This window comes from Talpa occidentalis, unplaced genomic scaffold (genome assembly GCF_014898055.3).
Source record: "Talpa occidentalis isolate TD23 unplaced genomic scaffold, MPIMG_talOcc4v2.1 talOcc4.4, whole genome shotgun sequence".
Lineage (NCBI taxonomy): Eukaryota > Metazoa > Chordata > Mammalia > Eulipotyphla > Talpidae > Talpa > Talpa occidentalis.
In genome coordinates this window covers 46958398-46985516 of record NW_023604295.1, presented here as the reverse complement: position 1 = coordinate 46985516, position 27119 = coordinate 46958398, and the positions used below count along the sequence as shown (strand labels likewise).

General features: G+C 42.2%; 1 protein-coding gene across 4 annotated transcripts in view; it reads left to right on the top strand.

The window, feature by feature from the left end:
* Positions 1-22952, top strand: part of UPK1B (uroplakin 1B) — a 57033-nt gene extending 34081 nt beyond the window's left edge. For all 4 annotated transcript variants that reach the window (XM_037525505.2, XM_037525504.2, XM_054700545.1 and 1 more), the window contains 7 exons: positions 6117-6203; positions 7473-7673; positions 10260-10334; positions 11043-11165; positions 11476-11655; positions 17967-18050; positions 22024-22952. In XM_037525505.2, the coding sequence (XP_037381402.1) occupies positions 6117-6203; positions 7473-7673; positions 10260-10334; positions 11043-11165; positions 11476-11655; positions 17967-18050; positions 22024-22074 (801 nt within the window). In that variant the 3' untranslated portion in view covers positions 22075-22952. The remainder of the gene's footprint in view (positions 1-6116; positions 6204-7472; positions 7674-10259; positions 10335-11042; positions 11166-11475; positions 11656-17966; positions 18051-22023) is intronic.
* Positions 22953-27119: the final 4167 nt, after the last annotated feature.

The window sequence follows — 27119 nt, the reverse complement described above, 5'->3', positions numbered from 1 at the left end:
TTTATAGCTGCTTGTTGATTTTTATTTTCACTTTATTATAATTACTTCCCCCTCTTCCCCCACCCCCATCACTTATTTGGATCCTATACTCCTCCTGTAAGTGAAACCACCCGGTGCTTCTCTTATTCATTCTGGCTTATTTCACTGAGCATGATTCCCTTCCAGCTTCACCCATATTGCTGCAAATGGCATGAGTTTATCTTTTTTGATTGCTGAGTAATATTCCATTTTGTATATTATATACCACATCTTCTTGATCCAGTCATCTATTTTTGGCCATCTGGGTTGTTTCTATAGCTTACCAATTGTAAATAGTGCTGCAATAAACATAGGGGTGCAAAACCAGAGCTGTTTTTAAGGATAGTGGATTGGTTGACTGGCACTTAGAGGGCATATAAACTTTGGTGAAACCCTATACAAGTATTGGTGTACTAAATTTAAAATAATTGAATAGATCATTTTGGCCAAAATTCATACTGTAAACTAGAATCTAACATGGTGATAGCAGGCACCCAAGATTTTTAAAATTCTGTGAGAGGAAATTGCTTAAAATGACAAATTTCAATCATTAATTTTTCTCCAAAATAGGAAATAACTGTAATTATTCAATTTGTCATCAAAATATCTTGTCCCAGTCTGTGGAACAGCTGTGCTCTGTAGAATCGTTTCAGAGTCTGTGCTTTAGAAAGTTCACTCTCCTTGTGAATTGGAAACAGAAATGCTGATTTCATCTGATAAGTTAGAGGCCAGGAATGGGGACCTGAGGGAAAGGGTAAATTGGTTGGTTTTGCTTCGCTTCTTTCAAACATAGAAAGCCATTCAAATCAGGGGGTGTTTTATTCATTGTTCTGCAGAGAAGTATAACCAATGTGTGTGTGTGTGTGTGCGTGTGTGTGCGTGTGTGTGTGTGTGTGTGTGTGTGTGTGTATGAGAGAGAGACAGACAGACAGACAGAATATGAGACTTACTTTAGTGAATTGTTTCAGTGGGTTGTGAGGGCTGGCAAGTATGAAAACTGAAAAGCAGGCCAGCAGCCTGAAAATTCAGAGGTAAATCCATTGATGGATGAGGGCTGCTGATGTTATGGAAGGTAATCAGCTTTGCCCAAAGTCTACTGATTTAAACATTAATCACTTCTACAAAATAATCTTCACAGCAACATCTAGACCTGTCTTTGACCAAACAACTGGGCACCATGTCCTTGCCATCTTAGCTAAGTTGCCACATAAAATGAGCCATTACGGGACTTTCATCATGATACTGCTTGATTAGGCAATCAGAGACAAAATTCAAGTTATTCGTTTCTTAAGGTATAGCTTCGACCAGATCCTAGAGAGCACCACAGTTTAATATTTATAATATACACGTGTGTGCACGCACACACACACATCTACACTGTATATTAGAGAAGAGCCTATTTATTACTCCATTTTGTTCACTCTCTGTGCCTGTCCTCTCTGGAAAGGTCAACAAATTCATGTCTTTTTTTTAAAATAACAATTGGTGTGGAATTTTTGTCAGTTTCCTTTTTATTTTTTTTATATATATTTTTAAAAGATTTTATTTATTTATACTAGAGCTGGGGTACAGGCCAGAGTTGTGGGAGGGTGAGAGGATTCACTGGAGACAGAGCGGGGAACAGAACAGGCAGATGGACCAAAAGCACTGCTGAGGGGAGCAGTAGGCGAGACAGGAGAGGTCTGCCGTGCCATGTGGGAATCTCCCTGGCCCGCTGGAAATCACACCGGTGCTGCAGAGGCTGTGGACAGCTTCACAGCGCTGAGCTGAACCCGCTGCGCCACTGGGGAGGCCCAGTTTACTTTTTTAAACTAAGTAAGTTCATTAGTCTTCCCTTATGCACAGGCACTTAATGATGCTCAGAGAACAATAAAAGCTAACCAGACCTGATGGTTTCTTCTTATGGAATCATGCCACCTCTCCTTTGAGTGGAAAAGGAATGCAACTCTTCGTAGGGATCCTCCAGCCTGTCTATTATGAAAATAAATTCAATGGCCTGTGTTTTCCCATAGCCTTTGAATGAGGGTCTCTGACACAGTCTGTGTAATGTCAACTTACACATTTTAACCAATTTTTCAACTTCTAACTTCTATTTCGAACTTCTTGGGTAACTGCCTTCCAAGCTGAGAACTTTGCCAATATCTTCGTTTTTTTTTTTTAACTTCTAAAGAATAGTCTCACTCTGGGACTAGCTGTGTGGTTAGGAAGTTTAGAGCTGATGAAGGCAAGTTCTGTGAGACTCAGGTTCCCCACTCTGTTTCAGCCAGATTTGCCTTTATTTTCATATATTGCCTTTCCATACTGAAATCATATTTCCATATTTTCTTTGAAAATGTGACTCAAAACATTGGTTTTAATGTCTTTACCATTTGCTAATCCATTAGCTCTTGTCTGTCTGCTTCAAGAAACTAAGGCAAAAGTAAACAAAATAATATTGGTTAGATAATCAATATTGTTCTAGAACTTCACATATAGTGTCATTTAATTTTACAGGAACCCTTAGGTTAGTTATTATGGTATCCATTTAAAGATAAAGTTCTGTAGCATTAAGTAACTTCCTGAGGTCACAAAATTGCCAAGTGGTAGAAGCTAAAATTCAAATCCAGGTCTGTTGAAAAGCCATGCTCTTTGCTTCATCATACTCTAACCAGTTCTGCAGTAAAGATCTCGTCAAATAAATAACTAACTCATATTTATGTATTCACTCAAATATACATTTTAAAACATTATCTGCCCATTTATCTACTCACTTATCTATTATATTGAGAGAATTTTCTTGGTTTTAGTTTTTTGAGGGCTCATATAAGGAATTGGGGATGTTTGATTATATGTGCCTTTCTATTAGCAAAATAATTTACTCAATACCTATTATATGCAGATACTGTGCCGCTTTAGAAAGAGAAATAAAACAGAGTCCCAGTGCCTTCTCCACCTTTGGAGACTCTAGCATCACAGTGCAGGAATACTTTCAAAGGTGTATCCCAGGAGGGAGGCCTGCACTAGGGGAGAGTCCTGGATGAGTTGTTTCTGTGTCAGGGACAAAGCAGTCCTAGCTCAGATGAGAACTTCTAAGGTCATCCCGGCCTCACCTCCTGTGTGGAGCAGAGGCCCAGGAGGTGGTTAAAGCCAGAGGGCAGAGGCCCTAGGGTGGGTGTTAACTGCTTAGGAATGTTGATGGAATGCAGGGCTCTCCCACACGGACGTGCCATTTGGTACCTGACTCTGACCACACCCAGCCCCAAATGGAAGATTTTAGTCCTTTCCCAAAGAGATTATTTCCTCCACTGAGGCTTCCAAGGAAAATAAATAGAGTGCAGAATGATAAGGCCTCTGCCCTGACAGTGGAGCAGTTCCTGGAAAGGGAGCGGAGGGAAGGTGAAAGAGGGTGTTCACCTCACCCTTGCAGCCTTTGGTTGTGGCACCAGTTGCCAAAAAAACCTCCCTCCTCCACCCCGAGGGTCACTGGTGCATCAAGCAAAACCACAGTCCTGTACCCTACCCTTCCTGAATAAGTCCATCAATAATTAGTCCTAACTTCTTACGCTTTATCATCTTGTGCTGATCAACTACTCTGTGTGTTTTATTTCATTAATATGACAACACTATAGAAGTTGTGTTTTCTCCTTTTTAAAAATGCAGTACAAACTATACATTAATTGACTTAATGACTAAGATTCTAGCAGTAGACACAAAAAAGAAGGGATATTATTGTTTTCATTATAAAAATAGAATGTGAATTTACTTGGAGGGAAACATACAGTGCATTGTAACAGTTTATGACTCTGGTGGGTTTGGGGGTAATTCAAAAAACTATGTATGTGTGTGTTTATGATATGTATACATCCTCATAGATACACATATAAATTATACATTTAAAAAATTAAAATGCAGAAGTAGCCACTGAGTGGAGTTTCCCAGGGTTCTACAGTAAGGCTGGGACAAGAGAGGGTTTGAGTGTTGGCGTTCTGACCCCAAGTCCAGCGTGCTCACCATCAGACCATGGCCAGTCTGCAGAGTAACCCATAGGAAACCTCTCAAAATCTGTGACTCTTTTGGGAGATGCCACAAATGTTTTGGGTCCTCTGGACACCAACCTAGTCTAAATACAAGTGGCTAAGGAGAGGTTACGAAATGCTGATGTCACATTTGTTACAGGGCAGGGAGAGGGGCACCCCAGAACCCCCAAACCTGCCTGCTCTAAATAGATTCTGAAATGCACTATATCAAGACAAAACATACAGACCTTTAATAAAAAAGAACTTTAATACAATTAGTGTGCAATACAAAAGGGAAGAATATAGTTTCCAAATCTAAGCACCCAAAGTTACCCATCCCCTCGTAGATAAAAGTCTAGCCAAACAGAATTGGCCCAAAGCAAGGCCCGAAAGCCTGCCACAAGTGGAAAGCACCTTCCGGTGGGGAACCATAAAAAAGGGTCAGAAACAGACAAGTCTGGGAGGAAAAGAGCAAAATCAAAATCAAGATAAAAGCTGCCATTGGTAACCTCCCCATGGGTCTCTCACCCATATTTGTTTCAACCAGTCCAGGACCACAAAGCAAGTGCAGTTTCCTCACATGTCTCTCTGCTCGTTGGGCCTCCTTCAGGTCACATTCTGGCTCTCCATCCTGCTTCCTTCCTTCTCCAGTCTCCTCTCAAGCTTCTTCCTCCTCCCTGCTCAGCTCCACCCTCCCTTGGTGGGGCAGGGAATCTGGAACCTCCCCTTTTCCTAGGGACCTGTTACACACTGACCTACACATTCGCACCAGAATTCTGTGGCCTAGTACCTCTCTCTCAGGTACCAGGCATCAAGCTCACCTAGGTTTGTCTTCCCTGACCTTGCCTTTCGATGTACCTGGAATGTCTACCTGCCCCACCTTCCTTCCACAACCAGCCACCTCTAGTCTGCTTGTCAAAATCATACATATTCTGCAAAACATAGGAGTCCCCTCCTCAAACTCTCAGGGTACTTAGTCTCGCCAGCTGTATTTGCAAACATATCAGTATCTTAGCTTCCCAATAAAGCATAACATCCTAGAACACAGCACTCTCTTTACCTATCTTTGACTACCTCAAAACACAAGCTGTATCATTCAATGCATTTTGATTTAGTGCATAAATGCATAAAGTAGTTCGCTGATTTATTTAGTTACTAAAACACTGAGAGATGTGGATAGCTTTTCTCAAGGTATTTCAAGTGCAAAAGCCAAAAGGATTTACCCAAACAATTGCCCTAGTGCAGAGAACCCTCAGGGCAGGGCAAGAGCAGCCCATTTTCTGCTGAGTGTGGCACTAAATGCTGTAGATTATTTCTTGGTGTCAGTGTGGGCTTGACGGGAGATGGAGGGAATTTGAAGTAGGGCTACATCTAGGCTCTGGAGTCCCACAGACAAACATAATCTGACCCTGTCACTTGTTGTATGGCACCAGGGAGCTTATTTACCATTTAAACTTTAGCTCCCTTGTCTGCTTTATGGGGACCTCCTCACCTGTCAAGCTAAATGCAATTAGTTTATGCAAATTAGATGTGTCTGTATCAAGGACCTGGTAGAGGGGTACATACTTAGAAGGTACTAAAGTTTATCTCCTCTTTTCTCCCCCTCCCCTAATATGTCAGGGTATTTTTATTTGCCAATTATTTTGTGAAGATAACAAAATATTAAGAAAATAATGGTGTTTATATGGGAAGTAAGTGACAACTTTGACCATGTGTTTACCCTTTGGATCCCAGTTTGCCAAGGCCAAGGATGGGAGGAGGTGTCCAGTGGTCACCACTTCACGTGTGGCCTTGTTGACTGGCAGTGCCTCACTTCATTCCTCAGAAGTATGCCGTCAATGCAATCCATACTTTCAAGAGTCCCTAGAAGCTACTGATCAGACTCTGGCAAGATTTACTCATTTTTCTTCTTTCTAAAATTACAGTGATTCCTGTGTTTAGTAACAAAATTTCTTCCTTTGCTAAGTGATTGCAAGACTTCAGTTTGGATGTTTTGGAACACAAAAAGACAGTACCCAGTAGCCTATGTGGTCATAGAATGAGACTCATGGCAGTTCTTGTCTCTACTTCCTATTAAATGTAATGTTCTGATTGTGCCTTCAGCTGTGGGACAGCCTGAAGATGACTAAAGACGACTCCCCTGTTCGTTGCTTCCAGGGCCTGCTGATTTTTGGAAATGTGATTATTGGTGTGAGTAAAGAGTATTTTTTCAATTCTATTCTTCCAGGAGTTGTGATTTATTTTTGTTAAAGATTTATTTATTTATGCATACAAGAACTGGGGTATAGCCCAGAGCTGCAGGGGGTGAGAGGATTCACCAGAGACAAGAGTGGGAAACAGAACAGGCAGACTGACTGAAATACACTGCTGAAGGGAGCAGTGGGCGAGACAGGAGAGGTCTGCTTCACCATGTGGGTTGCTCCCTGGCTGGCCGGGTATCGAATTTGTGCCACAGTGACTGCGGATAGCTTCACAGTGCTGTGCTTAACCCCTTGTGCCACCAGGGAAGCTTGTGATTTTTTTTTTTTTTTAGATTAATCAAAAGTGAGAGTATGAGGAAAAATAACAACAATGTAATTACTGGCTCCCAACAGTTTTTCTTTATTTTAAGAAATGTATTAGGAAAATACACTAGCTGGCATTTAATTATGTAACCATATATGACTACGCTATGTGTCTAAAGACCATGGTTTAAAAAAAAGAGATATTTTCCTCCCGATTTTCAAGCACAAGAATCTGAAAGGAGCCATATGGCCAGTGCCAAACACTCCCACCCCAAGCATGCTCTGGTCTTTCCTTCCTATTTCACCTTGGTTTGTGTTCTGTGGGACTCCGGGTTGTTGGAGAGAGATGTTAGTGTCTCTTGTTCTGGTCATGTAGAGCCCAGTGCCAGGATGTGAGGGTGTCTCAGAGGCCAGGCTGTGTGGACAGTGAGGCCAGAGAGCACCTACAGGTCAAGAGCGCAGACTCTCGGCCCAGTTCTGCTTCCAACTCTAGATAAGCATTGCCTTCCAGGGCCGAGATCCTCATCTGGACAATACAGAGGGCTGGAAAGATAACCACTGAGCTTCTTCCGCTCTTACATGCCGTGACTCTGATAGATAGGACCAGGGCTAATTTAAATATTACCATCGAAGAATGTGGGTTATGGGGCTGTGGGAGTAGAAGTGAGGGGTCACCTTCATACCAAAAGATGTCATTTGAGCGATTCACACCCCAAGGACTTTATAGATCATCTGAAATGGTCTTTTCCCAAATAACAGAGTGATATGGAGAAGGAGACACACAACCAATTAGTTAGATGGAAGGAGCTGTTTGATTTCCTGGCAATGAGGAGTTTAAGTCAGTTGCTTAAAGGTTCTGCAGAGAATGGAGTTCGTCTATCTTAGCCACTTCTCCACTCCCTTTCCCAGCACGACCCCCCTGGCCACCACCCTGACTGAGCTCCTTCTCCTCCAGATGTGTGGCATCGCCCTGACGGCCGAGTGCATCTTCTTTGTATCAGACCAGCACAGCCTGTACCCACTGCTGGAAGCCACCGACAATGATGACATCTATGGGGCAGCCTGGATCGGCATGTTTGTTGGCCTCTGCCTCTTCTGTCTCTCTGTTCTAGGCATTGTGGGCATCATGAAGTCCAACAGGAAAATTCTCCTAGTGGTGAGACCTTAAAGCTCTCTACAGCTGTCTCCTGGACAAATTTTGATGGATTGTTTCTTCCCTGAGTACAATGCTTTGATTTTCAGTGGGGAAGACAGGAGCAGAGAACACCAGTGTGAGGGGCAAGGAGGAGGGGGTGGTGCCCTCCACTACTGTCAGTTCGAGATTCCAATTCAGAGAACCAAAGGGGAGGCACTTGGAGGCACTGATGTTGAGTATTTTCCAGATCTGTGCTTCCTCAACTCGACCAAAAGGTACAGGCAGGAGTTTCATAGGCCAGAAGAGAGACAGAGTGAAACCATAATAGTAAGCTTAAAATATTGTTTTAATATTTAAATTATATTAAAATTTTAATATCAATCAGGTACTAATATAGTAAGATATAAAATACAAAATATGCATTTGAATTTTCATTTTACTTGAATTTGCATAAGAATGCATGAACCTTTTTGCCAAGTATGAGCTCAAGGCTGCTGCTTTTCTGTGACAACCTGCACTTCTAATATTATGCTCTCTCTCTGCTTTTGTATTTTTTTTAAAGACTTATTTATTTATACATTCAAGAGCTGGGGTACAGGCCAGAGGTGTGGGGGGTGAGAGGATTCACCAGAGACAGAGTGGGGAACAGAACAGGCAGACTGACTGAAATATACTGCTGAGGGGGGCAGTGGGCAAGCCAGAAGAGGTCTACCTTGCCATGTGGGTTTCTCCCTGGCTGGCCCAGAGTCGAACTCATTCTGCAGAGGCTGTGGATTTCTTCATAGTGCAGTGTTTAACCCCTTGAGTCACCAGGAAGGCCCTCTCCCTGCTTTTGGGGGGACCCTAGAAAACACTATGTGTGCCACTGTGGAGAGCAGCTTCAGCTCCCAACTGCCTGTGGAGACCTGAACTCTGAGGTCTCTGGAGAGGCTCCCCTGGAGAGGCTTCTGGCTTAAACCACAGACAGCAGATTCATGCCCTGTCTTTCCAAATGGAAGTAAAGTTGCAGGGAGCAGAGTTAATCCTCAGGTCAGGGTTTAGCCTTCTACCCTCTGCCCATGCTCAGGACAGCAGTTTCTCACAGTGAGGGGATCCCACCCCCATTCCTCACCCCTAATAGATCCCCACCCCAAAAGCTGCAGGACCTGAGTTCCACCTTTATGGAACAAGTCCAGCAACTTAAGGTGTTTATTGGTTTACTTAGCCCGTGAACGAATACTGACCCGGTACCCAAGGAATTCAGAACATTAACATTCTCAGATTCCTTTGTGTCACTTGGTTCTAGGGCAAAAGCACTCAGTTTTGGAGGGTGGGAAAAGATATTGAGGGAACAGGGAAAGGTGTAGGTGTCCTTGGATACCAGCTTCAAGCACAACCCTGTCTGGGCCAACCCTGTGTGCCTGACACAGCCAGGAGCACCAACAGGGGTTGGGGTGGGACGCTGATGGAGAGGACACCCATGTCCCCTTTATGGGGTGTCTTGAAGGGAGTGTCCTGAACCTCTGTAAGGGGAGCCAGCAGCAAACGTCTTGGCAAAGAGCAAGGCAGCAGCTAATACAGGGGGGAAATGCTATGAGCACTCTAAAAGTTGCCGCTGCTGTTAATTTTGCAGCCACTTTCTCAGAAAGTCTCCCCTGCCCAGGGAAGAAGTCTCCCTGTGCTCCCCACCAGCACTCACCACAGTGCCCCTTCCTCCAGAAGAACTCAAGGACCACGAGCCTGAGTGTAAGGCGGAGGAAAGCAAAGACAGAGCTCCAGCAAACAGACCCAGCACAGATTCAGAGGCCATTGCTGTTCAGAAATTTGCATCGGTGGTGGTAATTTCACGGGGAATATAACTGAGATTAGAAAGCATACATTGTAAAAAAATGAAGAATGATGTCAAAATATATAAAATTAAAAAAAAAGAATTAAGAAAAAAGGGGGCAATGTGCTGTGGAGGCACATGGGCACACACAAACACACAAACACACAGTAGCAGCAACACACAGGCTGCTCTATTTAACTCGCCTGACCCATATAACTGAGAGGGGTGATGTGTGACAGAAAATGCAAGTGAGGAGCTGTCCTAGACGATGCCTGTCCTTTCTAATAAGACTTCTATGTTTGTCAGAGGGACAATGGCTATGAAACACAATCCTGTTCATCTTTTTCTGAATATTCAATGAACCATAAAGAAAATCTTTCCCAGTGAGAAAGAATTTATGTGACTCTACCTTATGTCTGATAGACTGAAACTCCCTTACTAGTCATTGACCTAACACACAAACACGCACACACACACATGCACACGCACACACACACATGCACACCCATGCACATATATAGATACACCAGTTTATTCTCTTATATTTGTTTTTCCCTGTTAAAACAGAAATTCAAGATAGTAGACTGAGAAAGTTCTGTATTCAGTGATCATTTGTTCTCTGGTTAAAAGGAGACCAAGCCTTAGGCTAGCAGTTGATCAATGAAGGTTTGTTAAATAACTGTGAATGGTTGAATGATGATATTTAGATGAATGTGCTGGAACAACATAACAACTATTTGTAAAAACAATACTTCTCTCTGTGGAGGTGAATGTAATTTTTTCATGTGTTTCTCTTCCAGTATTTCATTCTGATGTTCATCGTCTATGCCTTTGAAGTGGCATCTTGCATCACAGCAGCAACACAACGGGACTTTGTGAGTATAGTCTCAAAAAGCATGGAGCCAAATAACCATATGAATCATCACCATTATTAGATCAACACTGTAACGACTGACATGCATTAGCACCTTACTCTGTACCAGACACTTAAAAATGTATAGTAATAGCACATATATCACTTTACTTAATCCTCACAATAACCTTATGAAATAGGTTATTATCAATATTGCCATTTTAGAGATTAAAAAACAGAGACTTAAAAAGGTAAACTAACTTCTCCAAGTTACATAGCTGGTAAGTGAAAGAGAAGAATCCTGAATCTTAGCAGTCTGACTTCTGCTGACTATCCCTGGCCTCACCAGAACCCAGATCTGGAAGCCCTCTGCTCTCTACAACTCTCTAGCCACTGAGTTCCCAATAGGATGATCCAAAATCCACCGATCTAAGATATCCTCTCAATTCAGCAGTCTGCTCAATCTTTTTCTTCATTCCAGGCCTCAGCCACCCTTCGATAACTGTCTAACCTGGTCTCACTGGGACGTTTTTTGAAGATGGGGGTCTTTTCCCTTCATGGGCATCTCAACCACCCATATCATCCTCACAACCAACCTTCAGCCCACAGAGCACAGTCTAACTCCAGGAGATGATGTTCAGTGTCTCCAGCAACAGGTTGAGCAAATCATTTTGCCTCCTTGGGGATTAATTGCCAACTCTCTCTCTTGCGTTTCCTCCTCCCACTGTAGTTCACACCCAACCTTTTCCTGAAGCAGATGCTGGAAAGATACCAAAACAACCATCCTCTAAACAATGATGACCAATGGAAAAACAATGGAGTTACCAAAACCTGGGACAGGCTCATGCTCCAGGTAATGCCTGCTGTCTTGGAAGGTGACATCTAAACCAATATTCAGGGGTGCATGAGTGGTTGGGGGTGAAGTCAGCATCCCGTGGGCTTTCCTTCTAAAAGAAACCTGACATAGGCAAGTTTATCTACTCTTATTTACTGGCAGGGCTCAGAAGTTGTATACATGAGTCAGCTGTCATTTGGAGATTTTTAGTAAATATAAGATATGGTACATTTTCCATACCTGCTTTGTACATGTAATCTCAGCTGTTACCTTGATGCAACTGGCAAGGGCCATGGAAGACAATTCTGTCTCTCTCGTCCTCTGACAGGACAATTGCTGCGGTGTACATGGTCCATCAGACTGGCAGAAATATACATCTGCCTTCCGCGCCAGGAATAACGATGCTGACTATCCCTGGCCTCGCCAATGTTGTGTAATGAACAATCTTAAACAACCTCTCAACCTGGAGGCCTGCAAACTGGGAGTGCAGGGTTATTATCACGATCAGGTGAGTTCTCTCTCCTCCTAAGGCCTGTAGATGATCCTGTTCTTCATGAGGAAATCACTGTTAACTGTGGGTAATATCCTCTCAGTAAAAAATTCTGCATCCTTTCTCCTAAATCTCATGTTAACTCTTTCCATCTGTTAGTAAAATGTGAATGCTAATCTAGAGCTAACCTGAGGAAAATTACATTTTAATAAAATTAACAGAACACAAATATTGCAATAGCAAACCAACTTTGTTCAAATGAAAATTTCCAAACCATTAAACAAAGGTGTGTTCTGCTAATTTTTGCAAAACAACATTTTTTGGTTCCAAAGTACTGGCAATTGCTGCAGATAACTGCAGAAATTATACATCCTCATTCCTTGGTCAGTTGGTAATGGAGCAAAGTCTTCATAAAGTATTAGAAGATGGCTTACATACAGATGTATGTAGAAAAGTTGTTTCTAGACTGATGAGGATGATATGATGATGAGCCACAGTGTGCTTGCAAGAGTGATTCATTTTTATTCATGGAATCATTCATTCATGCATGCCACAACCAATAAATTTTACATATGGTTCACCCTATTCTAGTCACTGTGCTGAAGTAACACATGGTGGATGACTGACCACCCAGAGTGACCTCTACTAAAGTCCTGAAATGTTAGTGAAAACTAACATTTATTGACACTTACCAAATGCCCAACACTGTTCCAAGTGCCAAACACATATTAACTTATTTAGTGCTCAAAGCAGGTACCACTATGCTCCTTATTTTATAGATGAGGAACAGAGACAGAGATGTTAATAAGTACTTTGCCCAAGGTCAGGAATCAAGCTCCAGCCGTCTGGCACGAGAGCTTAGGTTCAAAGCCTAGAAATAAATTGGTAATATTCCCCCAAAATCTCTGCTGAGAACCCATATACTTGTAGTAAGTCTCAGAAATGCTGTCTACTGCTTTTTGTCCACTGCCACTTTGAGAAAAGTTAGTTGAGTGCAGTTCAATAAACGAGAAGTATCAAGCTTGCTAATTTCGGAATACACCACAAATACAAGCTCATCACCACTCAATTTCCTGTTCCCCAACCAAATTCCAGCATCTTGAAAGTCTCTGTCTCTGATACCCTGTGCTCCTACTTTCTCAGTATCACTCATTCTTCACCCTTGACATAATCTTTTTTTTATTTTATTTTTATATGCTTTTCTGGTTCTCTCTATCCCAGTCCCCAAGATTCCCATGCCCCACCATCCCTCTAAGTGATAGATTTCTTTGATCCTCCTATAACAACCTTTTTCTACTAAGCAAAATATGCCACGTCAGTACCTCATATTCCCTACCTCTATTATTTTATTTGACACTTTGAATCATGTTATAGTTATTTGTTCACAAGTCTATTCTTTCCTATGAGTTTCCTTGAGGGCCATGCATTTTTCAGTGATTTATCTTTTGAACTTAACATAATGCCTGGCACAAAGCAGGCACAAATAAATACCTGGTGGCAGGTGAATGAGGAGGTAAGTGATTCTTTCTCACATCCATTTTGGTGCTTTTCTAGAGCTACAATGCACAAATCAATGCTAACAGAATAAGGAAAATCATCATAAGTTTGGTAAAAATAGAAATCAACCAAAATTCACATAGCACGTTATACATACGTACATACAAACATACATACATACATACATTCTGCTGATCACTATACCTCAAGAACATTACAGTGGAACTAAGGAAGATAAATGATTAAAAAAAGAAAGCATTGTGAAGAGCACTAAATGAGATGAGGTGAAAAACAAAAAAACTAGGGCTTTTGTCTGAGCTCCATGAGGGCAAAACCCAGCGCCTGACACCAGACCTAAGCAGGATCTTCCACACGCTGACAGAGGAATGATCTCCCAGGATTGCTGGGAGAATCAAGTGGGCAATGGATATGAGTGTTTGTGAACCAAGCACGTCACAAGTGATTATGTTATAATCACTACTTCCTTAGAAGTGCCTGTAGAGGCAGGAACTGGACACGGGGCAGGTTTTCTGATCCCATGCAGACCGGGTAAAGGAGGAGTGAGAGTCCTCAGTAGTTTTGCAGGTTTTTTATTGGGGTTCACCAGGCATATGGCAGGCAGGGGTGCTGGCTGGGGGGCTGGGAGGCTGGCAAGCCTGCCAGCCTCCCAGCCCCCAGCAAGTCTTCACTCTATCTGGGCTCTCTGGCATTCGTTCTGCTGCTTCTCGGCTTCTCTTTTGGCTTCTGCTTTGACTTCTACTGCTGCTGCTGCTGGCATCCCCTTGATGCCGCCCTTAAAAGCACAGTCTTAGCCCAGGTGAATCCCATCTACCTATGCCCACACCCTACTCCAGGTGCCCGCCATCAGGCATGCATTCAGGACAAGGATCCATCATCTATCCTGATGGCAGAAGGGCAGAAAAGCCTGACATTTTCTTTACCCTACAGTGCCATTTAGCTTATCAGTGTTTATTAGGTGTGTACTTCTGCTCAAGCATTGTTCTAGGTTTAGAGATTCAATAATGCACAAGTGTAAAGTCAGGAATGGGCCACTGAGCAGGTTTTCTGATCCAGCAGACCAGGTAAAGGAGGAGTCAGAGTCCTCAGTGGTTTTTTGCAGGTCTTTTATTGGGATTCAGCGGGTACGTGGCAGGCAAGGGTGCTGGGGGGCTGGGAGGCTGGCAGTCCTCCCAGCCCCCAGCAAATCTTCACTATCTGGGCTCTCTGGTGTTCTCTGCTTCTGCTTCAGGCTGCTGCTTCTTTCGGCTTCTACTGGCGTCCCCGTGACACCACCCTTAAAAGCACAGTCTTAGCGCAGGTGTACCCACTTCAGGTGCCCGCCATTAGGCATGCATTCAGGATCACAGGGTTCCCTCATCTATCCTGATGGCGGGAGGGCAGAAAAGTCTGATTTTTTACCTTACCCTACAACAAGATAAAAGCTGTGCCCTGGTAGAGTTTGTACTTGGAGACAGACCACAAAAAAAAATTACCAAACAAATATATGGCAAATTCCAGGTAGTGATAAATGCCATGAGCAGAAATAAAGCGGGTTAAGAATATGGAGAATGATGGAGGAAAGAGTATTTTTCTATGTGGTTGTCAGGAAAGGCTTAGTTGAGATATTTATACTGAGGTCTGTATTAAGTGAGGAAGTGAGACCCTCATTTAAAGAAGATTAGGAAAGAGCTCTGAACAAAGAAAGCAAATAAGTGGAAAGGCCCTGAATTAGGAGCATTCTTAGCTTCATGAAGGAACATCAAAAAGATTAGTATGACAAGGTAGAATGAATGAAGAGTGGAAGTCAAGGGTGGACCTAGATTTTGTAGGAACTGAAGTTTATAAAATTTAGAAAGGAAAAAACAATGAAAAATGTGTACACAAAATTAGTAACAGGGCTTTGACATAGTTCAACAGCTAAGCAGCCCTGGTGTTGAAGCTCACTACATTTATAGTGAGACACCTGGGGTGGTGGCAGCTGGCTTCATGGAGAGGTGGTGCCGTATTTTACAGAGCATCACAGGCCAGTGTGAGGACCAGGGCTTCATTTTAAAAGTGGTGGGACTTGGGCCTCCCCGGTGGCGCAGCGGTTGAGCGCTGGGTTGCGAAGCTGCCCGCAGCCTCTGCGGCGCCGGTTCGATCCCCGGCTGCTCCCCGGCCACCAGAGGAGGGTCCCACATGGCGCGCTGCTCCCCTCAGCAGTGTACTTCGGTCCTTCTGCCTGCTCTGCTCCCCACTCCGGCTCTGGTGAATTCTCTCACCCTCCCGCGCTTCTGACTGTACCCAGTGCTTGTATAAACAACAAACAAATAAATAAATAAATAAAACATGCCTCTATAAAAAAAAAAAAAAAAAGTGGTGGGACTTAATGTTTCTGTGTCCTTTGGGTAAATATCTGGGAGTGGAATTGCTGGATCATATGGAAGCTCTATCTTTAGTAGGTTGAGGAATCTCCACACAGCTCTCCATAGTGGTTGGACCAGTTTGCACTCCCACCAGCAGGAATAAGACTAACTTTAATAACGAAAAAATCAAAATCAACAAGTAACTATAAACCAGAGACACACTACGTGGGTGGGGTGGGGGGACCGGAGAGGAAGGATTAGGGTCAAAATAAGGGGGGTGCAATTGTATGGGGAATATAATCAAAATGAAAAAGCATACATTGTGCAAAGATGAAAAATGATGTAAGAATTATAAAATAAAATATTTTTAAAAAATTAAAAAGTAAAATAAAAGTGGTGGGACTATGTTGACAACACCTGAGAGGAGAAATTCCATACTGTCAAAAAACGAACAATGATGTAAGAAAAAGGGACTGCATTACAAAATAGATTTAAATAAATACATAAAAGTGGTGGGAAGTCATTTTTTTTTTTTTTGAGCAGAGATAAAAAGTGACCTGATATACATTTTAAAGGATCACTGTGGCACTGTATGAAGACTAATAGGGTGCATACAGTAGAATCAGGCCTCAGGGGACCCATTAGGAGGCTATTGTTATCATCCTGGAATGAGGCCATGGTGGACCAAGGTGGTAGCAGGAAGTGGTAAGAATTTGAATTTGAGATGTATTTGTAAAGTAGGCCCAAAAGGATTTGCTCAATGTTTGATTTCAGATAACAGAAAAACAGTTAATACAGGATAATACTGAGGTTTTCCATTTGTGCATCTAAGTGAATGGAAGTACCTATAATGTAAATGGAGAAGAATAGGGCCTCCCCTGGTTGAGCACAGCGCTGTGAAGCTGTCCACAGCCTCTGCAGCACTGGTCAATCCCAGCCAGCTGGCAAGGGTCCCACATGGCATAGCTGAAGTCTCCTGTCGTGCCCGCTGCTCCCCTCCGCAGGGTATTTCATCAGTCTGCCTGTTCTGTTACCTGCTCTGTCTCTGGTGAATCCTTTCACCCTCCCATGCATCTGGCCTGTAACCCAGTTCTTGTATAAATAAATAAATCTTTAAAAATAAATAAATAAATGGAGAAGAGTAAATGAGGAGAGAAATCAAGGCATAGCAAAGGCAGGGCATATGGGTGGGCTAACAAGGGACTAGTCAGGAAAGACAGAACCTCAAGTGACCACCTGCAGCCACTTCAAATTCTTTACTAGGATATTCCCTGTGGACTTCAGTGGTTCAGCCTGGGTTTTGCATTTCCCACACATTCTCTGTGGTTCTCAGGACTTTAGTAGAGGTCACTCTGGGTGGTCAGTCATCCACCATGTGTTACTTCAGCACAGTGACTAGAATAGGGTGAACCATATGTAAAATTTATTGGTTGTGGCATGCATGAATGAATGATTCCATGAATAAAAATGAATCACTCTTGCAAGCACACTGTGGCTCCTTACGCTCTCACTAGAATCCAATAGAGAGATGTTGAAAGCAATTTTATCTAAAAATAATTATGAGGGCCTCCCCAGTGGCGCAGCCATTGAGCGCTGGGTTGCAAAGCTGCCCACAGCCTTTGCAGCACCGGTTCTATCCCCGGCTGCTCCCCGGCCACCGGAGGAGGGTCCTACATGGCATGCAGACCTCTCCTGCCGCCTGCTGCTCCCCTCAGCAGTGTACTTCGGTCCTTCGCCTGCTCTGCTCCCCGCTATGGCTCTGGTGAATTCTCTCACCCTCCCACGCTTCTGACTGTACCCAGTGCTTGTATAAATAAATAAATAAATCTTTAAAAATAAATGAATAAATAAATAAATAAATAAAAATAATTATGGGCCTCCCTGCTGGCCCAGGGGTTAAAGTCTCAGCACTGTGAAGCTATTGGCAGCCACTGCAGCACAAGTTTGATCCCTGGCCAGGAAACTAACCCACATGACACAGCAGGCCTCTCCTGTCTTGCCCACTGCTCCCCTCAGCAGTGTATTTCAGTCAATCGGACTATTCTGCTCCCCGCTCTGTCTCTGGTGTATACTCTCATCCCCACTGCACCTCTGACCTACACCCCAGCTCTTATATGCATAAATAAATAAAATAAATCTTTTTTTAATAAATAAAAAATAAACAAATCAAAAAGTAACCTTGTGCTCAAGCAAATCACCAACAAAATCTTTTAGAAAAGAAAACAATTCACATTTTAAAAATACTTTACACTGTCCATGTATTCAATACACAAAAATAATGCTATGCTGAAATAGCAGCACCTTTGTTAGACTATTTCCTCAGCAAAGCAATGTTAAACTGGCTGCCTCCCAGGGTGTGGAAATAGCTTAGTTATACAGAGTGTCGGATTTTGGAGTGGCTGATTCAGTTAACAATCTATTTTCTTGCCCATCTTTTTTCTTTTTCTGGTTCTTCTCACATGGGTGTGAAATTGGCCATCCCTCTAGGGCTGCTATGAACTGATCTCCGGACCAATGAACCGGCACGCCTGGGGGGTTGCCTGGTTTGGATTTGCCATTCTCTGCTGGACTGTGAGTACTGCTAGATATGTTTTATTTCTGAGAGGATGGTAAGGAGAGACCTTGAGAATACCCCTGCTTAAAACCAGCCACACTAGGCTTCTATGGGAACAAAACCTTGACTGAAGAACCTGCTGGCCCTGGAGCAAAGACAATAGACTCCCTTTGGAGGGGGATGTTAACTTCCCCTGCCTGGAAGAGGTATACCCTACTTCCCAGATCTTCCTGGTTGACTGAGATATCCTTGCCTTCCCTCTCATGACATGTCAAAGACTGACATCTCTCTAGATGGCTCCTTCCAAAGAGCTGCCTCCAGCAGTGCCATTTGTCTTTCTGCCCACTTTCTCTGATGCACATGCGTCAAGAGCTAGAGTGGTCTTCCTCAGCCCTAGCTGCCAGTAATACCTCCTGAGGGAGCTTGGGGGCCCAAAGAGGGCAGTGGCGCCTTCCTGAACCCCAACCTGACTTTCTGATTCAGTCGATCTTATAGCAAGGCCCACACTTTTATTTTTTTTTAATTTTCCAGTTGATTCTAATTTGCTATCAGTATTAAGAACCATTACATTCAGGAAGTAGCCCTGAACTTTTAGATTCAAAGCCCCTTTACTCTCTCAAAAATATTGAGGCCTCCAAAATGCTATTTTCTATTGATAGTATAACCTATTAGAAATTAACACCAAAAAATTTAAATGCATACTAATTTATTTAAAATAACAATGAATCAATTGCCCGTTAGCATTAATAAAATATTTTTGTGGAAAAGATGACTACTTTCCAAAACAAAACAAAAAAAATAGCAAGAAAAGTGGCATTTTTTTATAATTTTGTAAATCCCTTCAATTTCTGGCGTAAGAGAAGACAACAGGGGTCTTATATTTGCTTCTTCATTCAGTCTGTTATATGTTGCTTAAGTGGAAGGATTTGAAGAAAACCCGTTCCCCACATATATTTAGTTGAAAAAAATCATCTTACCTAAAGATTATTGTGACTATTCTTCCTTGACACTATAAAAAAACTTGACAAATAGTCATCTTAAAGGTTATTTGCACTATGCAATCTGAAACGATGTCAACAAATTTTTCAGACACTGAAATACATTACATTGATTTGTAAAGCACTTGCATAACTCTTCTTTACCCAGTTATGGTTCTATAACATCATGCATTAACTATTTGGGGAAATGTTGATATTATGCAGAACTCCCAGTATTGGCCAATTTCCTTATGCAATACCCAAACCTCATATTTATTGAAATTGCTACATTGAAAAGATGTTAAGCCAATATTGGGATGCTATCAAGTTTGTAGTGGTGGATGCAATTTTTCTGACATTTGCTTGAAAGTCAAATTTATCATTGGCAACAAATATTGTCAGTTGTTTTCCTTGAAGTGACAGATTATAAATTTTCAAGAAAATGTCTGCTAAACTCCCAACTCTAAATAGCCATAGCTTGTCTATTAGTCATTTTTTTTTCAAACGAAGATAATGTTTCATGAAGAATGGTTAGTTCACACAGCACTTTTCCTTAAGACAACTGTCCTATTTCAATATGCAACAAAACTGCTTTTATACATACTTCCTTTTCATCATACAGAGTATAAAATTGATGTTCACTCAAAGGTGAACATTTAATAAAATTAGTAATTCTCACTACTTCATCAAAGACAATCTCATAGCCTTTAAGTATGACTACTAATAGTTTAGTGCCTCTGCCTTGATTCTTACTAAGATACCTCTAGTTTTACTTACCTCTGCTTTTGCACCTTCAGTACAAAAAGTGGAAACAGCAAAAAGGGCAAACAAGTCTTATATTATTATGCAAACAGTCTTGACATCACGGACCCCTGAACAGGTCTTTTAGGGGCTTGTGCATCTTTTAAGAAATGCTGGGCTGGGAGTGAGAAACTGGGTGAGGCAGGAAAAAAGGGAATATCAGTTCCTACAGGTCTTCTATGATTCCTGGATCCATCCTCCTTGGGACACCCCATGTACTCCTCTGTCATAGTCACTCTACTGTGAATTCTCTGCCAAAGCCTGCAAGCTGCTCCCTGTATCCACAGTGCCTAGCAGAGCACATAATACATGCTTGCTGACTTGTTGAAAGAATGAAAATTTTAACAGCGAAGTTTCTATTCGTGCCATGTTTGCAAGAGCTAGGGGATAATATTTAAAGTCTTTTCAGACTCTTAGAACTCTAGACCAGCTGAAACCTTTAATATTTGCACAGACATCAAATGGACTCTGGATGCCCTTGAAATTCAAAGGAAGGAAGGGAACTGAATGTGTTGAGGGTCTGCTACAGACAAGGTATCATATCCAGTACTTTGAACTCAAAATCTCTACAATGGTAGCTAGGTAGGTAGCCAGTCTCTCATCTTGCAGAATGAAAAATTCATTGTTTCTTAGAATTGCGCTTAAGAAAAGCTCTCTAGGCATGTCCAGCTCGTTACTGATTACAGAGGTGCTTTCCTAAAATGGTAAATTCAACACTGAAGCTGACTGCTTGGGTTCAAATCTCAGCTTTACCACAACTACTTCAGTGACCTTAAGTAGATTGCATATCTTCTAGCCTCAGTCTCTTTGTAGGGCTTGGAAGCATTAAATTGAACTACATGCATAGCACTTAGAACAATGACTGATGCATAGTGAATTATCAATAAACATTAAACTTTATTATTCATTATCTCATCCAATCTTCTCTTAGATAGGTGAAGAAGATATTATTATTTTATAAATGCAGGGAGTATGTGGAAGATTTACAAACAAAACTCAGATATTCTAACTTAGCTGAATCACATAGCTTGAGTTCTCTTCTCTTTAGGGGTAACCATTCCAGGTCATGAGCATTTCTGGGATAAGAAAGCATCCCCTAGTAGGAGAGGTTCAATACTAGACATGAAACTTTTTTCCCAAAATGGTACATACTGTAAATAGGAATCCACTAAAGGCTAATTAGCCCTGAGAGAAAGAAGGAAGAATTTCCCCAGGGGCAATTTAGCAATGAGTTAGGGTGCAGATTGTGGTAGGAAAGTAGGAAGTGGTAGGAGGGCTTGATGTTGTCTAAGACAAGATTATTCTTGCAAGTTAAATGCAGATTAAAACGACAAGGAGATACCACCTCACACCAGTGAGAATGACACATATGAAAAAGACCTTCAGACCTCTGTACTGGAGAGGATGCAGAGAAAAAGGATGCAGAGAAAACCCTGTTACACTGTAAGAATGTAAACTGGTACAACCATTATGGAAAGCAATCTGGATTTACCTTTTAGAAAACTGAAAATGGAAATACTGTAGAACCCAGCAATCCCACTCTTGAGCATCTATCTAAAGAATATGAAACCATCAACACAAAACCCCATATGCTCCACAATCTTCACAGCAGCATTTTTTTTTTAACAATAGCTAGGACGTGGAAGCAGCCTAAATGCCCGTCAACAGATGACTGGGTCAAGAAGATGTATACCCACACTATGGAGAACTATTTAGCCATTATGCATCATTTCTCACAGAATGGAGGGAATTTGAGAGAATTGTGTGTAGCAAAGTAAATCAGAATGATAAAAACAAATATTGGACTTTTACATAGCGGACGATTGGATAATATAAGACTCTTTCAACAGCAAGTAGACATAAGTAAACATCCTGAGAGCCCTGAGGTTAAGAGGCAGGGATGAGGGAAGGGGCCAGGGGAATAGAGGGATGGTGGTGGGGAAAACAAAAGAATTGTGCTTCCTCTGAAAGCACTGCATGCCTGCCGAGGGAGGAGACCCTGACCAACCTCACCTGTAATACTTAATTGTGATCATGCTCAATTGTGTATTATCTCTTTAAATCATCACAAAAAATTATTAATCTTAAAAATCCAATACACCTAAAGCCTCAACAAACCTGATGACATTTTCCCCCAAGTATGAGATGTTTCTGAAACCAATCCCTTGTTCATTTTTCCTTTGTTTTTTGTTTTTTTCTCTTTGCATTCTAGTTTTGGGTTCTTCTGGGTGCCATGTTCTACTGGAGCAGAATTGAGTATTAAGAGTACAGTGTCACCGCCCAAGCGCCTTCCCCCAGTGACTCAGGGGCTGGTGCTGGAAGTGCTCTCTCTTTTTATTCCACATCCGTGCCACCTGGAAACGTGTTCATTCTTACACAAATTGCCAAGTGAGGTGGTGTGGCATTTCTTTCGACTCCTGGGCTCCCGGCAGTTTCACCACTCATGTTTTCACTCTGGACCAGGACTCTGCAACACTTTCATGACTGAAGAGACAGGGAGAGTTTAGAAAGTAGAAAATAACAGTTCCCATCTCTGCTTACATTTAATTTCGGGATTTAATGACATTCAAAGGAACCTGTGTTATTACAGAAAGTCAAGTCTGTATTTGGATAACAAATGTGCCTTTCTTTCTTAATACTTTCTAAAAGAAGCCTTCAAAGACGCATGCAGCTTAACAGTGTCTGGGTAAGAGAACTAAGGAAAGGGTTGCTGAAATACGTCTTTTGCCTTTTGTTCTATGGTGGCTCCTACCTAAGGAGACGGGATGGTGATCTCTCAATGCCACCTTGGGATGCTTTTATTCTGCAGAACAATGCTCATCTTGAGTTAACAATGGATGAAATTTCCTCTCAGATGCTGTAGTTTAGTAATTCTCCCATGTGTTTAGTAATATGTGTTTAGTAATTTCCCATGAATTAAAAAATATGTGTTTTTGGGGGGAACAAGTAGGAGCCTGTTACATATTTACCAGTCTCAACTTGAAATACCTTTTAAACAGGGGAGAAACCAGCCAGCCAGTAGGTGGATCATTTATGGTGACTTTTTTCTACTGTCAAAATATTTCTTTTCTAAACTGTTTCTATTTGTGGTCCTGAAAGAGATTGTTATAACTCAACATTTGTTTAACTAGTATTATAAATAAAGGCAAATTTTAAATATGTTTACTTTCTTTTATTTTTTTCCAGTGTCATAATTGATCATATGAGTCTAACCAAATGAGTTTTCCAACAAAGAGCATTCTCAGGCTCCTGAGAATTCAAATTTAGGAGACGGGAGAGGCAATAGTGGGTGGTTTCCGGCCAATGCTGGTAACCCTGCTGTACAGTTAAATGGTTAGAACTTCTGTGTACTTTTAGTTTTCACTCCATTACACTTAGCTCAGAAGTGGTGGTGGAGATGCTGTTCTTCAAATCCTTTCTCTCCTATACTTAGAAACAATGGAAGCATCTCCATCTCCAACTGTCAAACTCTGTCCCCTATGAAGAAAATATAACTGTCATTTCAGGGTCCTACCACCCATCTCACACCCTGACCATGTTCCAGGGAGTTAGACCGAGCCCTGGGCAGTGGACAGTGGAGGGACAAGGGAGTAGCAGTGGGGTTGGGGAGGGTGTGTGTGAAGGGGTGGGGAGTGGCACTCCTCTCTCATGTACTGGGGTAAAGCTGAGGAGACTGGGGGTAGCAATTCTCATCCTTGAATCCTAGGAGACTGGGTCATAGGCACTCAATCAACTTGTCCTGCCCTGCTTCATTTTCTCTCTCCAAGACAGGGCTTGTGGTGGTCAAGATAAGTGGCAGCTGCCCTTGGCTGAGAAGGCTCTCTGTGATCTTTTCAGAGAGGAAGAGGAAGAAGGAGTGCCCTTTACTCTGGGCAGACTTTGAAATGCCACCCTCCCATCTTTGTTTTCATAATCTCCTGTGTTCTCAGTCCTTTCTCTTCTACTTCTAACTAGTTTATCCAGTGCCTTCACTCTCCAGCTGAGCAAATCCTGCTTCATACCCACTCTTGCCTTCTTCTCCAGGACTTCATGCTCCAAAATCTTCTTTACTATAAATCTTTATCCTTATACTATAAATCTTATATATACTATAAATACTTTATACTTTATACTATATACTTTATACTATATACTTTATACTATAAATCTCAGCTAGGTTGATGGAAAGCCTTTTTTCAATCTAATTCATACTAAAGGGTGAGTGACAACTAGGCCCCACTTTAAATTTTCTCTGCAGATTTTCCTATAACTAAAATTCAACTAAAATTCCTATAACTAAAATTCATCTTAGAAGACACACCTTTCAGCTGAGGCAAACCCAGACCTGAGGATTCCCCTGCAGAGTCCAACCATTCAGGATTCCTGCGCTAGTAGCCAGGGACTGTTCATTTAACCTCAAAGTGGTTTCTGCCAAGACCAGTCCTGTTTCTGACCCCTCTACCTTCCCAGGGAGCCCAGCCATCCCCTCTTCCTTCTAGTTCCAGGAACTAAAAGTGGGGTTCACAGTGAGACACAAGTCGCTGTTCAGGGAAAATTCTAGGCCCAGTTCCATCAAAGCCATCTCCAGCCCCACCACCCCAGGAAGGGGAAGGAGAGTAGGACAGCTGGGTTCTGGGGAACTGCTGGATTGCTGGACGGGTCTACTGTCTTACGAAACTTCCCACTTCCTCAACAGTCATTCAGCATGCTTATTAGGTAGTAAAGAACAATTACTATCTAAACCAAAAATATGACAGGTTGACTCAGAGTTTTACTTGATTGCGACAGTGGATGGGGTCATCACGCTCCCTTGGTTGTTTCCTTCCCAGATTGCCACTCAGGTTCCATGCTCACCTGGGTGGCTGTCTACACTAAGCATTAGAAAGTCCACTCAGTTCCTATCTGTCAACCCTGTAATCTTTTCTTTCTACACGAGCTGGAATAAACAGACTACTATCCAAAGCAGCAGGGCAGGTACTTTCTGGCTACCCATAAATGAAAGAATAAAAATAGTCAGGTGAATTTGACAGTCTTAGGTCCTTTCACTCCCCAACCCCAACCCACTAATCTGATTTGACAGTGTCTATTTTGAGTGTGGCTGTGGTTGAGAAACTGGAAACTGCTGGTTTCTCATTTCTATTGACTGAACAATTTCCTTTTTCTTTCTGTATCTGGTATTTCCTCTAGTTTTTCTTTTCTGCTTCACCTGGTTGCTTACCACCTCCTATAGGAGAGACTGAATTATGTTAATGGATTTTGATAGGGAGTGTATATATGTATAAAATGTGGGGCAAGTGTCTGTTTTAAGTCTGATAAGAAATGTCTGTCATCTTTCCCAAGAAAGAGTCACAGAGCATGATGGGCCTCCAGGAAATATGTCCAATAGGAGCTTGAGTAGAAGTGATGGGGTTAAGGGCCAAAAAACCAGGGAGGAAATCTGGAAAAAAGTTTAGGGAGGCCAAATGAGAATGGAACATAGTTTTCAGGATCCAGAAGACACCAAACTTGCCTAGGAGATAGGGCAGGGCTATATAGATTCAGGAAAACTATTTCAAAGAATGAGAGAAGCCCACTATGAGTTTGCACTCACACCACCACCTACTAGCTATGGGGAGGCTGGCAGGCCCCCGCACCTGTTCTGAACTCCCTCATTAACCCTGCTTAAGAGTCAATAGACTGAATAATATGTGTCTAAAAACACTGAAAACTCTAAAGCACCATAAATGAGTGGGAAAAAAATCAGTAAAAACTTTGAACTAGTGCACTCTGTAAGTATTTGTGATATCCAAATAGACTGCACCCAAATAATCCCCAGCAATAATAGTAGACAAGCTTTAAAGTAAAGAAAGCTTGGCCTCTTTGTGACAACTGACAATGAAAAACAGGGCAGGAATTAGGGCGGCTCAGCGCAGCTGAGGACTAACTCTCCTGTCCAGCCGAGAACAGGAGTTGGCAGTGAAGCTGGCAGGCAGCCCCTTGCCTTGAGCCCAACCCTGGATTCTGACCCCAGGGCAGGAAAAGCATCACAGTGAGGAAGTGAAGGCAGTAAAAATTATCTTTCACATCAAGAAATTTCATAATGAGTCATCTAAGTGACTTGTACATTATCCTGAATTATCTAAAGAACAGTAATGGGCATGGTACAGTGGGTTCTACCATATTAAAAATCACAGATGCTTTTTTAAACACTGAAAATATACAGGGAGCTTTCCACATGGTAGTAGCTGTATTTTGTTTCCATTGAATGACAAATTGAGTTCCCAAATATAGATCCTCAAATTCCTTATACACAGCATTCTCATGCTTTACCCTCCATCCCCAAGAAGACCAGGTTGGGGATGCCTGGCATAGGCTGTTGGCAGTTACAACAGTTCAGTTATATATGTTTTAATTAAGAAAATTGGGACTGTATTCTAGCAAAAAAAAAAAAAAGTCTGCAAAAAAGAATGTGAACATCAAGGGGTGGGGGTGGGGGATATAAAAAAAAGTATTTGCTAAATAAAGACACCACTTTTACTTGTCCCCAAATTAAAGATAAAACAGACCAGTCTGAGGTAAACCTGTCATGTCTAGAAAGACAGAGAGACAGATAGATAGATACAGAGATATCCTTTCAAAGTTTCCTTCCTTACTTGGGAGATGACTCTTATCTTTCTTGAGTAACCCCAAGCCCTCCTATTTCTTCCCTCTTCCCTTTGGAAAGGATATTACTTACCCTTACTGGTTGGCACTCATCATGCTAAAGTTTAAGTTTCATATAACAATGATGGATTGAGAGACCCTGGGGCACAGCTGCTTAATACTTCCTGAAGAACATCCACATCTATCTACATTACACATGTCTGTTCCTCTGTGCAAACACAATACTCTTAGTCCTGACCCGTATCCATCTCCCACTGCCTTCCTTAGCCTACCCTCCCACACCCCTGACCCGCCCAAGGGAGCTCAGCAGTTCTGGTGGCTTCTTCCCTAAATCACTGCTGTTGCCCCAGTCTGTGCCATGGCCCCACTTACTTCCAAATCAAAGGCTTCCCAAGTCTAGGCAGAGGAGCCCAGTCCTCCAGAGGCCAGGACCTATCAGGTGTGCCCATATTCGGCCTTGCTGTGCCCATTACTGATCCTGGCAAAGGGGCAGACAAAAGAATGAAGAGAAGAAAACCATGATGTGATGTAGGAAATGAGATGCAAAGGCACCCGCCAGGAAAGGATCTTACACTCACAGCAGAGGAGCAGAGGAGGAAAAAGAGAGAGTAAAAGGGGTTGGTCTCACCTGTTTTGTTTTTAAGCTGTTTAGGGTTATCAATGCTGAAATGAATGTATCTTAGGCCT